The following is an 18,833-nucleotide window of genomic DNA, read 5'->3' as shown; positions in this document are numbered from 1 at the left end:
CATTTAGTGAGGAGGAATAACAATAACAACAAAAAAGCAATTCACAGAAAAATTCAAAACAAGGAGACAAGAAGATTTTGTGAACTTACCTGTAATCTGATGGCATGCTCATGTTTCCTCTTCATGTCATTAATATGCCAGGCTACTCTCTGCATTGTGTCTATGGCCTCAAGTACTACATCATAGCCGTCAGTCTCCTTGTCAAGATGGTTTTCTATTTCCTAATGAAGTCAGTAAAGAACCATCTATTTTTAAAACATTTCTTCCACATACCCTGTGTTCTTCTCTGTTACACTGAGAAGATACCTATATAATTTTGGGGAGTCTTAGTTTTTTCATTTTTCAAATAAGGAATTCCTACTACATGTTCTCTCACACCTTTTCCAGCTTTAGTCTTCTACAGTTTTTTTTTTCAAAATTTCATATTACTACTGCATCCCAGCACTGAAACATTGCAATTTCAGTGAAAAGAAAAAGACAGAAAACAACAACAACAAAAAAAAGGAGCATAAGGCATTTCCAATGTTTAGATTCCAGGATTGGAGTGATCTTCCAGAATAAAAGGTATTTGGGACACAGTAGAGAAACAGAACATTCCATTCTCTTTTATTCCCAGGTAGTATAAGCTAGTATAAGTTTAGAGTGAGAAAGGGTAATTTTGCTTTATTTTATTTTTATTATTATAACTACTAATAGTAGTGGTATATACTGAAATATTTATTTCAGAATAGATAATGTAGCAAGGGGATTTCTGATAATCTGAGTCTTTCCAATGTGGCTTCATTATTTTGCTTCAAATATTATGGATTTATGAGAAGACATACACAAATCCAATAATAATATGCCAATACATGACATACCATAATTTATTTTAAAATTTGGATACTATTTTAAGATTACTCCTGCTTTTGCTCTTTCCTCTCCCTTCTCCAGTTTCTTTCTCATAGCTAGTCAAAAGTTCTGTTATATATTATATTCACTTCAGTAAGATTTTTAAAAAATATATTCCATTGATCAGATGGATCAAATTCCATCTGATTTAGATGCTATATTAATCAAGCAGACAAAATAACTATCTGGAGGGTCATAGTGAGAGAGAAAATTGTTCAGTGCTGCAGTGTTGGACTTAGGTGATGTCATGGTGGGATTACTGGTACAATTGATATTTTCAATATTCATTTGGATGATTGAAGAGCAAGTAAGTCTATAATTGACAATAGCCTTGCAGGACTTTTAATTCTGAAATTAAAAATACTTGATGATGTGTTTTGAAAGGCAAAAGGGTCTCAAAAGGTGAACTTCCAAAGCAAGCACAGCTAGCTGAGTAATTTCAAGTGAACTGACTGTCCTGTTATATAATTGGTCCCAAACTATAATTACACAGTTTTAAAAGCATGATCTGGCTAAAGCAAATATAATATGGACTAAAGTAAAATCAACCTACTTATAAGCCACAAAATAATTTTAAAAGAAAAAGTTATAAATTAGAGTCATTTTGTCAACAAAATTAGCTTGAAAGGAAAATTATCCAAAATTTAAACATTTTTTGACCTTCTTATCAAAAGAACAAAGCAATTACAAATGCAACTAAAGGAAGCCAGAAAATGGAGATGAGAAGGGGGGAATTTTAGGCATGGCAGAGAGCCAATAAAAATGTCACTAGCAGGTATACAGTAGGTGCTCAATCAATCTTTGGTAAATTAAGTAAATTGGAACCGTCTGAATTTCCTCATCCACAAAGTGAGGGGGTTAGATTAATTGAGTCTAAGATCATTCTCTATTACTTATAGGATGTTTTGTCCTAAAGACATTTACAATTCATCACAATCTAGCTTTCTCATTGCCGTTTCAGCTTTATTACACATTGTTGATGTGTATTCCTATATGTGTGGCTTTGAACTGATTATATCCCATGCCTGGAAAGTTCTCCCTACCACCCATCTTTGTCTCTTGGGGTTCCTAAAGCTCAAGTATTAGTGCCTTTTCTTCCCCCCCCAGATACAGTTTAGCTTTGTATCTATCTGTGTATGTATTCTACTTTGTATGTATCTGTGTTCACACACTCTCTTTCTCCTGTACGTTTCCTGAGGGCAAGGGACTCTTGTTTCATTTCTGTCTCTGTATCTTCCAGGAACCAACAAAGTTCTTGGCAGACAAATATTTGTTGATTAATTAATTCTTCCATCTCAAAAAAAAACAAACCAAAAAAAAAAAAAAAACTTGCCTTAGGCCTGATTGCTTTAACTATCAGAATATACTGAGAAAAAGGATTATGTAGAGGTATCTCAATTTAAATTATCTTGTATCTACAAAGCTATATAAAGTGTAAAAGTAATGAGAAATAAAACAGGGACATTTATTCAATTATTCCTGAGAATAAAACTTAATGAATTGTTCACTACTCATCCTGTTCCCATTTATGTCCTTGTTGGTTATTGCCCCACCAAATCAAACCCAGGACAAATAAATACTTCTTTTTCCCAAACCACCCACTAAATCTGGCACGTGGGAAACAACTGCTTTCTTTTAGATTATAACTTTCTATATGATGCAGAAACCACCCAGCAAGATCATGCCCCAGAATGTGTCTAGGGGCCAATGACATTTTAAAAAAATGTCAAAGGTCCCAGAAAGGCATTGGTAGTCTGCCAGGTGATTCTCCCAAGCAAGAAATGAATTATAGAGTTGAAAAACTATCTCATTATTTGGACATATTCAATGCTGCATGCTCAGTATCAGTATTTCTTAATTAAAATGTATTAGTCAACTGTAAAGAATGAACAAGAAAAACATTTCCAGATGTTCTCAGCTTTTTTTTTTTTTTTTTGGTCGTTTTTGCTATCAGCTCAAAATACAAAAAAGATAAAAACTTTAAACTCCATTCCTGCATATTAAAATATATTCAAGTATATCAGGCCTAAAGAACTGTACATTTTGAAGATACTTACATGTAAAAGTAGATGATACTTGAGAATCCGCTGAACAGGCTTCAAAAGGTATGATCCTAAGGGCAGCGAATGATGAAGAGTTTCCTGACGTTCTCTGAAGAACTTGGCTACCATTTTGTTCCTCATGCATTCTGTTAGCACAGCTACTGATCTGCAAATAAAATCCATGAAGCATAGTGCAGACTCTTCAATAACTGAGTTACTTATTAAATCATTTAAGCGTGTAATACGAAGAAGATGATCACTTGTGAGCTGTGATAGGCCATTTTACATCATGATACCTGGATTCAAAAGAGCAGCCCAACTAATTTGTCAGCTAATCAGATGATGAGATCAGCTGAAATATGTGGCATCTTACAAATTAAGTACAACAGGAATCATGGGCTTTGATACAATAAAAGGAAATAATGCCTTCAATGTCAAGCTATGCAATTTGGTAAGGGCACAAAGGGCTTTCTCCTATCTTTTTATATGTTGCACCATTGATTTTCAATGCCTTTTTCAGTTCTGTCAATCGTTTTGCATTATCACCTTCAAAATCTTGCTCAACCTTCACTCTTAATGATTGCATTTGACTATTTTTTCTTTATACAGATCTAGAGCTAGAAGTGACCCTTAGAAGTCACAGTATTAAACCTTCATCTGTAAAACAAAGGATTTAAACCCCTTCATCTGTAAAACAAAGGATTTAAACCAGACGATCTCTTTGGTTCCAGAGGATGCATCTTGAAGGGAGGGCCTGTGTCCATTCTATTTCCTACATGTTCTTTTCATACTCTATATATATATTAATGCTCTTCACATAATAGACACTTGAATGCTGTAAACTGGTTGTCTGTTTTTTCCCTAAACTTGAAGCATTAAGCATAGAACAAAATAAAAAAGTCCTTGTGGACAGAAAAACTCTAAATATGGCCGTTCTATTTTTAAAAAGAAAATTTTCATTACTAATAAGATCACTTAAAATATAATTACACCACAGATAATTACTATGCTCTAAGAAACAATAGCAGTTATAAATTGTAACTAGGGAGCAAATGCAAATATATCTTGCTTAAAGGAAGAGAAAGATCACCAGGAACCCCAAATAGCCAAATCCACTGATTCCAACCTTCATTATCTTATCTGAGGTATTCAGCAGCAGAAATATTTATTGGCATCAAATTTAGGAGAAGAGCTGGGAGGCCAAAGGCTCTTTTCTAACAAAGGTGCCATGTAGTAATAATATAAAGAAGAGGCAAAAAAGATATCAAGGAAATGTGTAATCAATAAAGGAATAAAAGAAGTAAACAGGTAAGAGCAAAAACCAAAAGAAATAGCCCAAATTCCACAATGGAAAAGATTCTGAATGAAAACCTATAATAGGTGATGTAAATTCTTCATAGATGCATTATGGGAAAATCTGGTCAAAAATTACATCTCTTAGAGCGGTTGCAAAATGCACCACTTGAGGGCATACTCTGCTTTTAAAATATACTCTAGAAGGGAGTACTCAGACTCCTTCCCTTCAAAGTTCAGATCCTAAGCTATCTTCCCTTAATGCTTATGCTCTCTCTTCCTCAATTTATCATCTATATATTGATCTATCTGTAAGAGGTGTCACTTGAATAGAATGTAAATTCTCTGAGGCTAGGATCTAGGTTTTTTTTTTTTTTATTCTATGAATTCATAGTTCCATGAACAAACTTCTTGCTCAATAAATGTTAGTTGTTATTTATATTATCTTCATGGATGTTGATATAGATCCAACAAAATATCCTTAGACTCCAGTAAAATGTACATTTGAGCAATTATTAAAACCAACTTTCAAGAATTTTAAAGCAAGCCATAAATTAATTTGGGTTCACAGAATATCATTCCATAAGATTCTGTTATCTTTAAGATTGATTTAGAAATTATAAATAATGGATACTGAAGGAGAATTTTATTGATTTAGTTCGAAAAATGTCAGTTTTTTAAAAAGTACTAGTCCATTAATGGATGGTTTTTTATGCATTTGTAACCTGTTTATCCTTTTGAATTTTTACCCATTCTTTTAAACCTATATCAAATGCCACTCTCTCTCCAGGAAGTCTTCCTCATACGCCTTTTCTTTCAGTTAGAGAGGACAAAACACATTTGTAAATATGGATTTTTCTTGCATCTCAAATATCTACCTTGGATAGTTGGTGCAATATTGTGTATAAATGTGAAAATCTTCACTCTGCAAGAGAAAAAAAAAGAGTTAATATTTAAGTAAACAAAGCCCAAAGTAACAGGTAAACACAAACAATACATTATAGGTTCTATATATATTTAAATAAAAATTTTAATGGACAGGTAGGTGGAACGGTGGATAGAATGAATTCTGATACTAAGTCTCAGACACTTAACCTTGTTTGCCTCAGTCTCCTCTGTAAAATGAGCTTGAGAAAGAAACCATTCTAGTATCTTTGCCCCCCAAAAACATAAAACAAAGCAAAACAAAACTCCAAGTGGGATCATGAATAGTTGGACACAACTAAAATGACTGAACAACAACAAAACTCAAGGATTAAAAAAGCTACTCACATCCTCTTCAATTAGTTTAAAGAAAAACAACTCTTTTTTTCATTCGTGCTTGTAATTTACCATTATCTTTTCTTGACAGTTCCTTAAACAAGTCAACCTGATTCAGCCCTAAAAAGTGATGTTTTAGCAATGAAATAGCATAAAAGGAGTTTTGCACTTGGAAGGAAACAGACATGTTTTCTTTTGATAGAAAATAACATGACAAAACATATTGGCAATCTAATAGACTAAATCATGATAAAAATTTAAAAGGCATTTTTTAAAATTACAATTTTTGTGTCACATAAAAATGCTCATTTCATATTATGCAAGACTCTTTCACTGTCTGACCTTCCACTCTCATCATTCCATTTCACACATCAGACAAAATTTAAATAATGGGCTCTTTAGGAACAGGGCTTTCCTTTCCTTGTGCCCCCAATACTTAAAAGAGTAGCAGGTACATAGTAAGTGCTTAATAAATACTGACTGAATGCCCAGAGCCAATTTTATGCCTGGATGAATGATTCAATATCAATCTTTAGAGCTATATTTTAAACTTTTATGTTTTAAAGAAGTTTTTTTTCTGTACAAATCAATTTATGACTGATTTATCAAAACTATGCCATTTTCCAAAAAGGGAATAATAAATATATTGCTCTGTCAAAGGATTTCTCAAATACACTTAGCTCCATAAAAGTCTTTGATTTAGCATTAGTTAACCTTGCATACTTGGAATAATTTTGCTATTGGCAACATTTTTCATGAATCTTTACAGGTGCTCAAACATCATTCAGATAAAGAGTTTTGGGTTACAGTCTATTATGGAACATTCCTGGAAGAATAGTTACAGCCCTGAAACATACACCAAGCTTAGAATTGTGACAAAATTTAATTTGCTTAATTTTCATAAAATTATTAATAACAATAATCATCTTCTTGAAGTCAAGACTACAATGAAATGAATGCAGATTATATAAATGATCCAGTTTACCCTCTATAATTATAGTTAATTATATTATACTAATTAATATGTTAACTATAATGAAATTATATATAAAATTGTAAATTATAAACATGTACACAGGGGAACTAGCATCATATCAGAAAGATACCTTGAATCCAATCCTTTCATTTTACAGATGAAACTGAAGCACTGAGCAGTTAAATGACTTTCTTGGATCAGAGTTAGGTATTTATAACAGTAATCAAACTCTTCCTGACGAAGTCCAGCATTCTATCCATTATGCTACCTAGCTACAAATACCCATACAAATATAATAATATTGTGTAGCTGAGTCATTTCAGTTGTGTCTGACCCTTTGTGACCCTAATTTTTGGGTTTTCTTGGCAAAGATACTGGAGTAGCTCTCTATTTCTTTCTCCAGTTCATTTTTATAGACGAGAAAACTAAGGCAAGCTGGGTTAATTGACTTGCCCAACGTCACACAGCTAGTTAAGTGTCTGAGGCCAAATTTGAATTCAGGTCTTCCTGACTTTAGGCCCAGAAATGCTTTTCACTGTGCCACCTAGCTGCTATTACTGTAGATTTATAGTAATCCAAACTATTCAAATTCAGAATTTAGAGCATACTTTAACTAAATTTGACACAGCAAAGCTCATTTATAAATATGATAAATTAGAGCTTATTAAACTTCTGAACAACTTAAGCTCAAAAATATGTAACTCATTTACCAAAAGAAAAACCATTTATGCAGAGTTTTTCAGAAAAATATCTGAAAGTATTCCATAGTAAGTTAAGCAAGAATGAAGTTTTCCAGGGCATATAGTTGGTGCAGTGAATAGAGCACCAGCCCTGAAGTCAAGAGGACCTGAGTTCAAATTTGACCTTAGACACTTAACACTTCCTGACTATGTAACCCTGGGCAAGTCACTTAACCCTAATTACCTCAGGAAAAAAAAAAAAAGAATGAATTTTCCTTTATAATTTTCTGACAAATTACAAAAGCCCTTAAGAGAATTAACATATTGACTTAAATGAATAAAATATATTTTGAGGGGAAAATTTTTAATGTGGAGCAGGATATAGATTAAGAAGAGATGGGAGAGTATGATGTTGGGTAAAGTGGAAGGTGACATTCTGAAAGTGTTATAATTAGGTTTTTCAGTAAAGAATTTCCATTTCCATCACTAGTCAACAATTCTACCATGGGAGCTTTTCTCAAGGAACAGGTAAGTAATAATTATATTATTCTTCAGTGGAAACAGTTTCATTTAACCTTAAAGATCCCTACTCCACCCCTCAAATAAAAAAGGTCAGAAATGAATCCTTGCGAAGGCATCGGTGATTCATATGAAAGTAAGAACCTGTTTAACATCTTTCATTAATGGCTGCTCAATTTAAAGTAATCTTCTATGCCTCCTCCTGGTTAAACAGCTGGTTTGGCTTCACAACACCTAACAGCTTCTAAATTTCAGGGTGCTGAGTGAAAAGTATTCTTTGCCAGAACCAAACTCTCTCAGTGCCTTCCTTCCATGGAAATGTGTGGAGTGCTTAAGTAAGCCTTCTAATTAAACCTGGCAACATTACAATGAAGAAGGAGGCTTGGGAAATGCCAGTGGGGTATATAAACAAACTTTTATGTGAATAATTAAACCAAGGCTAAGCTTATGTTCCCACCCCTTTAATCATTGCCTCTGATTATAGTTACCATTAAAAGCTAAATGTTTCCGAACTCTTCTGTATAGCTGATGGTCTATGGCTCCTTGAACATATACCTTCTTTGATGAATAAGGGCATCTCTTTTGACTTGTTTCTTTCTATCCTTTTTTATGCTCCTACCCTTCAGTATTTTACAATGACTAATTATGACATGTAGGTAAATTGTGAAAAGAATAATGAATATATGTTGTAGTTACCTTTTGCTTTACACCTAATACAACAATCACTTTTAAAAACTGTAATAAAATACAGGGTGGTATGTTTAGATTAAAAATCACTCTCACATTTTACAGTCCTAGAGTTATGGCTAGGGAGAGGGCTTCCCCATTTAGGTAGAATTACATTTAGGCTATTTGTATGATATCGTCAAACTTAAGAAGGAGCAGGATTAACTATTATGACACATTATTAGACGTAAGGGTATAAGTAAAATACTAGCTCTTTATAGTGATCAAAGCTACTCTCAAGCTTTTGCTAAAAGCTGAGCATATTTGAAACTACAATTGCACAAACTGTGATACCCTGTTTAAAATTTTTTAAATTATGGAATAAAACAAGCATTTCTACAACACAATATAACAAAAAGATGATTATGCATGAAACTGCAAATTTACTATGCACAACTGATCATTCCTTTCAAATATACAACAAAATTATCAAGTAAATTTCTTTTTTTCTTTCTTCCTTTCCCCTGTCTTAGAGATGGCTACCATTAGGTACAAATAGATATATACGTGCAAAATTATTCTATACATCTATTTTCTTTGGATGCAGATAATGTCTTTTTTTATTTAAGATATTTTTGAAGATTTTGCTGTGTAATAATCAATTATTTGAAGACTATTAGAATTACTGAAAATTTAAGTGAAACACTATTCTTTTTCTTTATCTTCATTGGATTTAGATATCCCAATTATAGTCTTTTCTCCAGTGGAAGAACTTCTTGACTTCAATGTCATGCAATTTCCCATTTCCTCCCCACTTTCCATCCATTTTGTAGTGCCTCTTTCTGTGTCATTTTTTACCCTCAGAGTGTAATCTGCCCGAGGGCAAGAACTGTTTTGATTTTTTGGGTTAGCATGCCCAGTGCTTAGCATAGCACCTGTTATATAGTATATAATTCATAAATGTTCTATCTATCTATCTACCTACCTACTTACCTACCTACTACCTATTATCATTTTTAGTTCTCTGGATCTGATATACATGAAGACGGTTTCCCATCTCATAGTTTTTCACATGTCTCTGTCAATCAGTTGTTGAAACATAGTCTTATTTTCTAACATTCCTTTATTCTTGCCTCTCCCCCAATCTCCAAAGGCTTATAGTTTTTTAATGAGCTAAAACAAGCAATTTATTTCAATTAAAAAACTACATTTAAAATAATAAGTACCTTTTTTCTCTATAATTGATCTTTCTTCTTTGTAGAAAAATGCAACCATAAAATTTAGCCTTAAGAAAAAGACAATTCTTTTAAAATCAAAACAAAAAGCAATTATATTATTGCTGGTCACCATTGGCACAAACTAGCAAATCAATCTTACCTTAGATACAAAACATTCTGCTATGGCCACGGGATCATTTTCACAATTTTCCAGATCTTGTAAAAGTCCACTAACAACAACAACAACAATAACAACAAAAGCAAGTTAAAAAAAGGTTAATTTGCAGTCTTTCATCATGAAGGATATTTTATTCAGCTATATACAAGGCAACTTGTGGTGCTAAGTGGAACAGTAGATAAGAGGGCTAAACTGGAGGTAGGAAGACCTAGTTCAAATTCAGACTGATACTTTAACACTACTTATATGATTCTGGGACAAGCCACTGTCTGCCTTAGTTTTATAACCTGTAAAATGAGATAATCATAATGCCTATTTTCTAGTGTTATTGTGAGGATTAAATGAAATAAAATGTTTGAGTTACTTTGTAAAGTATAAAACACTATATAAATGCTGTTATTATCTTTACAAGTTGAAATGTTGCCATTACTTTTTTCCCCAAATATGATAATCACCTTAAATACCATAACAAAAATCAGATTTGAATTAAAAAATTACCAAGAGCAATTAATGGCAGCTTTTTTCACTCTGTCACTCAGCAAATCATATGTAATTCTGACCAATTTTCATGAAGCACACTCTTAAAAAAGAAATTTCTTCCTTACCCAGCATAACAAAAAGGGAATTAAATACGAAGAGTTGAAGTCAAATACTGTTTTCATATGTTCTTGTTTCCCAACTCCATCTTGTTCCATATCACCAACTATTTTTCGGTTATCTTGGATGTCTTATAGGCATCTCAAACTTAAAATATCTTACTTCTTAGTGTACTCCATGACCCCACAACACGGGCCATCTTGCTCTTCATTTACACTCCATTGCATAGCTTGTACCATTTTATTGACTGTCCTCATGTCAGGAATGTCTCCCTTCTTTGTCTCTGCTTCTTTCCTACCTTCTCAGTTTAAACCCAACCTTCTGTAAGAAGCCTTTCCTAAAATTCCTTCCCTTTGGTTATACCCCTCTGAAATTACCTATAATTTAACCTGTACCTAGTAGCTTTCATGTTGTTCCCCCTTTCCTCTCCTTCCCCCCCTTACGCCCCCCCCTCCCATTAAAATGTGAGATCCTTGAGGGAAGGTTTCATGTTTTTGCCTTGTTTTCTCTCTGCAGCACTTAGCACAGCGTTTGGCACATGGTAAATAATAAATATTTGTTGGCTCATGGACTGACTTATCTTCCTCCTCTCTCTATTCTCCTTACTTCTTTCTATTAATATCAAGGGTACTAACATTCTTTTAGGCACCCAGACAAACAACTTCATTGTCATCTCTAACTCACTTTTCCTCACTCATTTTTATCTCATTGCTCAATCTACTGACAAAGCTTATCATTTCTAATTTTACAACATTCTCCTGTGCATTTCCTTCTCTCCACTGATATAGCCTTCACTCTAAAACAGGCCCTCATTATTTCTTACCTGGATGATTAAAAAAAATTGTAATTATTCTTTCTGTCTCAAGTTTCTCCCTATTCCATCTTATCCTTCAGTCAGTTTCCAAACTGATTTTTCTTATGGTCATGACATCTCTAGTAAATTCTAGTGCCTATTTATTACCTTCAGAAACAAATATAAGATTTTCTGTTTGGCATTTTATAAACTGTGCTCTTCCTATCTTTCCAGTCATCTTTATACTTCACAAACTTTACAATTCAATTACATTACCTACTATTTCACAAAAAGGAAACTCCAATTCTAGACTCCTTGTCTCTGCATTGGTTAGCTCCCTACTTGGAATCCATTCTCCCTCTTCCTTACAATCTCCTTGTTTTCCTAACTTCTGTCAAGATTCAGGTCAAATTCCATTTTCTGAAAGAGATTTTTCTAGGTCACCTTCTCCCTTCTTCCCCACAATGCCATTATTTTGGGAATACTTTCCACTTGCTTTGTATGTATCTTGTATGTGCAGAAGCTACTTATCAATTGTCTTTCCCATTAGAATTTGAGCTCAATAATGTTTTAAACTTTATATGCTTAAGATGTAGGCCAGTGCCTACCATATTAATTTGGCTAAACTGGCTAAAAAAATGATACCTGCAAAGAAACTCTAAATTGAAGATGATAACAATGAGAACAAAAGCCAAAAAAAAAAAAATTGCAGAAAGGAGACTTCTAGAACAGGTTCCTTATTAGCCGTATAATAAAGTAAAAATATTGATGATTTATTATAACTGACAAGAAATCAATCCTCTATCTCCAAATTTGAAATTATCAAGATCATATGAAATATGAATTTATATCCATTATCATTAACAATGAGGTTCATCTAATAGTTGAAGAATATAAACAGATAATTTTCAGGCAAAGAAATTAAAACTATTTTTAGACATATGAAAAAATGTTCTAAATCACTATTAATGAGAGAAATGAAAATTAAGACAACTCAGATACCACAACATACTTCTCAGATTGGCTAAGATGGCAAGAAAAAAATAATGACAAATATTGGAGGGGATGTGGGAAAGCTGGGTCACTAATACATTGTTGGTGGAGCTGTGAAAAGATCTCACCATTCTGGAGAACAATTTGGAATTATGCTCAAAAGGTTATCAAACATGTATACATTTACATTTTTTTGATCCAGCAGTGTTTCTACTGGGCCTGTATCCCAAAGAGATCTTAAAGGAGGGAAAGGGACCCACATGTGCAAAAATGTTTGTCCTTTTCATAGTGGCAAGAAACTGGAAACTGAGTGGATGCCCATCAATTGGAGAATGGCTGAATAAGTTATAGTATATGAATATTATGGAATATTATTGTTCAATAAGAAACAATCAGCAGGATGATTTCAGAAAGGCTTGGGGAGACTTGCACAAACTGATGCTAAGTGAAGTGAATAAAACCAAGAGAACATTGTATACAGCAACAACAAGATTATGTGATGATCAATTCTGATTGGATGTGGCTCTTTTCAGCAATGAGGTGATTCAGACCAGTTCCAATGATCTTGTGATGGAGAGAGCCATTTACCCCCAGAAAGAGGACTGTGGGAACTGAATGTGGATCACAACATAGCATTTCCACGTTGCTTTTTGCTTGCATTTTGTTTCCTTTTCTTTTTTTTCCTTTTTGATCTGATTTTTCTTGTGCAACAAAACAATAATGGAAATATGTATAGAAGAATTGCATATATTTAACATATATTGGATTATTTGCCATCCAAGAGATGGGGTAAGGGGAAGATAGGAAGAAAAGAAATTTGGAACACAAGGTTTTATAATGATGAATGTTGAAAACCATACATAAACTTTGAAAAAAAAAAGCCTTGAAAATAAAAATAATTGAAAAAGAAACAATGAGCTTTGTTCTAGGCATATATTATATCTTGAGATATCAAGATGAAGCTATTCTTGCCAAAAATACTATGTCATGTTATTATGGGCATCATTTAACTTTCTGGTCCTCAGTTTTTTCAACCTTTAAAACTAAGGGATTAGATTAGATGATTCCTAAGATGCTTCTTAGATGTATGATCTAATGAATTGTAAAAAGTCCCATTTCCATATACTTAAATTTGGAAATAAAATTTCCTAATTGGTCAAAAAAGCTTCATAAATTTTTTGTCCATTTACTAAAAATACAAAAATGCAATATTTTCCAATTAATTTGCTTGAACCAAAGAATTGACATCAGAGAAGATGGAAAGGTACTAGCTCAGTTTCAATAGCAGCCAGGGCATTATTCATAGATGGGATTGAAAAATGAGTATCATCACAGTCAGCACAGCAACTAATGTACATCTTCCTTTGGAATTGATGTGTCTTTTTCAGTTACGACAACTATGAAAACAAACAAAATATCACAATAAATAAAACTTAGAATCAGACTGTAGAATTGTGGCAGCAGAAAATATCAAACCAAGATTTTCAAAAATAAGGAGAGCAAAAAGTATTTTTGCGTGACTAAATAAAAATTATTTGAGAAAATTATTTTGTCTTTATTTCATCTTCTGATATTTACACTTGTTTTGTAATATACGTGATACATTAATATAGTAGTACATGCACGTAATTTATAAATGAACATATATATGTACATACACATTATACACATCTATATTTGGAGCTCCATTCAAATTTTTTTCCACTAAACTATTGCATGATTGGTCAGTCAATTAACATTTATTAACTTTCCTACTATGTGACAGCCACTGTGCTAAGTTCTGGTGATACAAATATGAAAAAGAAAAGTTCTCCCTGATCTAAAGGAACTTATAATCTAATGGGTGAAGATAATACAAAAAGAAGCCTAGAGGGAGGAAGGGAAAGAAAGTATTCATTGCAGAAGTCCACATGAGTGGAACTACATGGAAAATGAAGAGATAACTGGCTAAGCCTTCTTGAAATAAAGGTTTTGGAGTTCATGCTGCTACTTTCTAAACAGAGAGGTAGAGGGAATTGATGATATGTGAGGGTCAAGGCTGACTCAGTCTTGTTGGATATTTCTAAAATACTGAGAGACATAGTCTACACAATCTGTTTAGTGTTTAATTAGTATCTTAGTTTTCTTTTAATATGTACATCTTTTATTTTTTCAATGAGATTACTTGTTCCTTAACCAAAAAGTCTATTTCTTTTACTTTGTTGCATTCATTTGTCAGTGTTTTACTCATAAGTACTAAGAAAGTAACTATTGATTGATCACTACTTATTCATTTATCCTGGGTATAAATGAATATGCTTTTACATTCAAGCCAAACTGTGTATTTGCATTCATTAACCCTTTCTTATATTTATTATCATCTTACTCTTTGTTTTACATTTCTCTGACTTAAAACGATAAACTCTTTTTTGTTTCAAAAAATTTTTTTAAAACTATTTTGTCAACAAGCCTAGCTGGAAGGGTAAAAGTAGACTTTTCTAGTATTAATCTCCACCCTACTGTACTCTTGCCCAATCCATGCCACCAAAGGCAACCACAACTATAAGAGAGGTAAAGAGTGTATGAAGGTAATTGGATTGTAGGGTCCAGTAGACTTAATAGAAGATCAGAGGAAAGAGATAAAAATGATGAAAAAAATAAAATAGACATTCCAGTTTGGTGGCCAGGCTTGGAGTCAGGAAGAACCTGATTCCAAATTCCACCTCAGACTCTTACTAGACTGAAACCTTGGGCAAGCCTTTTAACCTCTGACTATCAATTGTAATAGCACCTATTGTGGATCAAATGAAATAATGATTGTAATGTGTTTGGCACAGTGCCTGACATATAGTAAATGTTATATAAATGTTTATCATTATCATTGTTCATTATCATCATCATAGTTAATAACAACTCTTATTCATACAGCACTTGGTAGTTTGCAAAGAATTTTCCTCATAGCAATATTGTGAGGTAGATAATCAAACATTTCTCAGAAAAAGGAGAAGCAATGGGGACAAGAAAAAGATTGAGTTAATGGAACACCAGAGGCAAGAGAAGAGAGAAAGAGGTGAAGGTCATGTCTTAGGCTTCAAAGAAGAGAAAGAGGATTGTTTGCTACCTGTTAGATGAATAACCTGGGAGGTGTGGAGTTTGAGGATTCTGATAAGCCCAGTCTACCCAACCAGAGTATCTCTTCTGCTGCTATGAAACTGAATGCACTAGAGAGAATTCTTCCTCTCATTACATTCTTATCCTAAACTGGAGAGTCCCCAACTTTAAGATCATCTCATTTCTGCCTCTTGTCCATCAATTTAGTGCTAAGCAGTTAAAAAGAGTTTGTATTGTATTGTATAGTTGTTTGTCCCTCATTTTTGAAAGACCAATGACATCATGATGTTGGGGTAAATTAGGAGATGATGGCTGATGTTTTAACTTGTGTGTGAATTGGTCTTAAATGAGGCAAATATATCAGCCTCATTCTATCTCCCAGGATCATCTAAATCCAGTGACAGAACAAAGGTCAAAATGACTGGTGATAATCTGGGATGCGATTGATGATCCTGAAGTCTTTGGCAACTGACCAAGCTCTAAGTGTTTGCCTTCTCAAGCATCTGCCTTGCTCATCTTGTGTTGATTACCTAAGCATTCAGAAATATCTTTCCCATATGGATGAACTGAATCAGTACTAGAAACAGTCTCTGCCTTCAAAGAGCTAAAAGGATAGATAAGGAATATATAAATACAGAAATATCTTATTTAAAATTATAAAAGTGTGATAAAGGGAAAACTCAGGTCTGTTTCTTATCAAGACAGTAATAGTATATTATTTTCCTGGCTTCAGGGTTGGGATATTTTTTCTTTTAGCCTGACAATCAATCATACTTTTATTTTTTTTAAAGTGAAGATAGGGTGGAGGTGGGGAATTGAATGCATTCTTCAGTGTTTGTATGTATGTGAGTGTGTGTGCATGTATATACCTGCAATAAAAAAAGTGTTTCCTCTTCCACAGTAACAGATCTATCAAACTGTCCCTGGACCATTGATGTAAATGTTAAAACAAGTATTATTTCATGGCCTTGAGTATTTCAGCACTTCTCTGTGAATGAGATCCCAAAAGGGAGCCACTCCCATTCAAATCTGAAATTGGCTCCATATAACACTTCCCTTCTCCACCCTCCTAACTGGGTCATTTGGCACCTGAACTTGGAGCATCTGCAAGGGATCCATGTGCCCGTGGGAATATAAAATGTAATGAGCTATAAACAGCACCAAATTCCCCTTGAATTTCCTAGCTACATTAGCTCAGACTAGGAAAGCTGCTTTCTGGGAAAGGGGAGGGACAAGGATGGGGGAAGACTATGTCTACCATTGTCTGGGAATTACAGACACTCAGTGATGCCAAAGTGTACTAAAAGATGCAAAAAATATTACAAGTAGATTCTTACTGGTGCAGAACAGGCTATATAATTTTATCTGTCCTTTGTTTCACCTCTTTTAACATGATATAGGCAGGAAAGACAATGGGCCCAAATTAATTTTGTTTTTAGAAGGAACAAACTGTAGCCTATTTGGATGAGAAGTAATCATCTGAAGAATTCTTGATTTGGAAAAGAACATTTTTTTTTTGTTTTAAAAGAACCCAAGGAATGAAATTTTGCTTAACCCTTTTTGAAAAAGAACTTTGGGAGAAAAGTTGAATAAGAGGAAGTTTTCTACTCTAAGTAAAAGTAAAACTTCTTAATAATTAGAACTATTCAAAAAAGCAATAGATTGCCCCAGTGTGTATATGTGCATATTTTACATACATGTATATGTATGTAGTTGTTTCTTATATAGTAATCAGCAAAATATCCTAGAAGTCTAAGAGTATGATAAATCTCTAAATGTCCAGAAAGCTGATATATGGGGAGGGGAAGGGTACAAAGGAATCAATCCACTTATCCCCTCCCCCTATTCTGGGAACCAAAGGGGAAGAAATGCCAAATGTCTTAAATAGCATCACTTCCTTAGAAAAGGAATTTTCTAATGTTGATTTGAATGTATCTGTAATAATGTCTCTTTGCATCAACCTCATTATCTGGGTGGACATCCCTGGAAATTATATTGTCAAGGCAAGTGAGCTTATCCACGTCATTCAAAATTATCTCCAATTTTGTAACTGATGGTCCCATGTATGAATGATGTGATACTGGCCAGGGGAGAACTTCTGTTTTCTTGGTGTTAATTATTAGGTCAAAATTAACATGGGTGGCAGTGAATTGATCCATACTTTGTTGCATTTTAGCTTCACTGCACTGAGTGCACAAGCATCTCTGAACAAAAAGTCTTGCATCAACTCTCCCTCCACTTTAGTCTTGGCTTGTAACCTTTTCAAGTTAAATATCATGAATATGATGATTCATTGAAGGCATCCAACAGCATTGCTAAAAACATCCTACTAAAAAGCATGGGAGCAAGTCCACAAATTGCTTTTCATGATGATGAGGTTGATGCACAACATAACACCTATATAACTATATGTAAAATATGCACATATACAAACTAAAGTTTGTCTCTCAATTAAAGCTGCTACATATATGTGAGAATATATATGTAAATATATACTTAAACATACTCATTCATTAAGCATATTCTATCAACTTTGACAGAATTCATGAAATGTTACTTCAAATAAGTCAGCTAAAGCATCCAGAAGGGAAAAAAATCAGTATCTCCTTTTGACTGACTTAATTATAAGATGTCAAGTCTTGCCATTGCTTTGACTGATGTGTGGGAAATTTTACAAATAAAATACAAGTGGTAAAATATGAAGGGCCATAGTTTTGTCTTATACCAGGAGTCCCCAAAGTACTCATGATAGCTTAAAACTACAATAAAAATTTTGGGACACTTAGTATTATGTCCACTAAAATATCTGACATAAGAAATACAAATCAAAACCTCAAACTGCCATGGAAGATAGTATTCATAAAACTCTTCTATGTGTAACAATAACAACAAAAATCCTACATTTTCTAAAAGGAGATATTTGAGCACTTGAAAAGTTTTGATTTGAATTATAGAAATAAGATTTAAAACCAAGAAAATAAGATTAGTTATGCAAAATAATACAGACAAAAAAATCTCTTCCATTAATATTGAAATCATAGAACAACTCCCTTGAAAATGATGACCAGAACTTGAGATGACATGAAATAAAATTTTCAAAATGAGAGTGTTACATATGTGTACATATAAACATGTAAAATGATATAATCACATGGATACCTCATGATAATGTGTCATCAATTTTACTCATTCATTCCTGATCAAGGTTAATTTTTTTCTTTCTGATTGTCCAAAAAAAGATCTTTATAACAGACACTTCAGAAATGCAAAATTTTTCTTGGCAACAAAACTAAATTTTATTCTTATTTGTATGAAAAGTAACATGCCCCACAGAGCACTTTCTATACTTCTCTGATGTATTAGTTATTTATCTATGATGATGACAATATCATAAAACCCAAAGATTTATCTTACACTGTATGCTTTATACATGTTTTATAACATGCTTTATAAATGTTAATTATTTTTATTATTTATGACCTTTTGATTATAGTTCACTACATGTGTCTTAAATCTTTTCTTTACTATGAGCACCTTGAAATCCAAATCTCCTGCCTCCTTGTCATCAGTCCCTCATAAAAATGTCCTACACACAGGGAGGGACTAATAAATGTTTACTAAGTTGAAATTAATTTTCT

The 18,833-nt window shown here is 33.2% G+C and overlaps 1 protein-coding gene across 1 annotated transcript in view; it reads right to left on the bottom strand.

The window, feature by feature from the left end:
• The window catches only part of PLEKHG1 (pleckstrin homology and RhoGEF domain containing G1), a 104,158-nt gene that overhangs the window by 39,403 nt on the left and 45,922 nt on the right, over nucleotides 1–18,833 (bottom strand). The window contains exons 3-6 of the mRNA XM_051997937.1: nucleotides 9,705–9,774; nucleotides 5,105–5,151; nucleotides 2,949–3,099; nucleotides 90–221 (exon numbers count right to left, since the gene is read on the bottom strand). Coding sequence (XP_051853897.1) covers nucleotides 90–221; nucleotides 2,949–3,099; nucleotides 5,105–5,151; nucleotides 9,705–9,774 — 400 coding nt within the window. The remainder of the gene's footprint in view (nucleotides 1–89; nucleotides 222–2,948; nucleotides 3,100–5,104; nucleotides 5,152–9,704; nucleotides 9,775–18,833) is intronic.

This window comes from Antechinus flavipes, chromosome 4 (genome assembly GCF_016432865.1).
Source record: "Antechinus flavipes isolate AdamAnt ecotype Samford, QLD, Australia chromosome 4, AdamAnt_v2, whole genome shotgun sequence".
NCBI lineage: Eukaryota > Metazoa > Chordata > Mammalia > Dasyuromorphia > Dasyuridae > Antechinus > Antechinus flavipes.
This window is presented reverse-complemented; position numbering and strand designations above follow the sequence as displayed.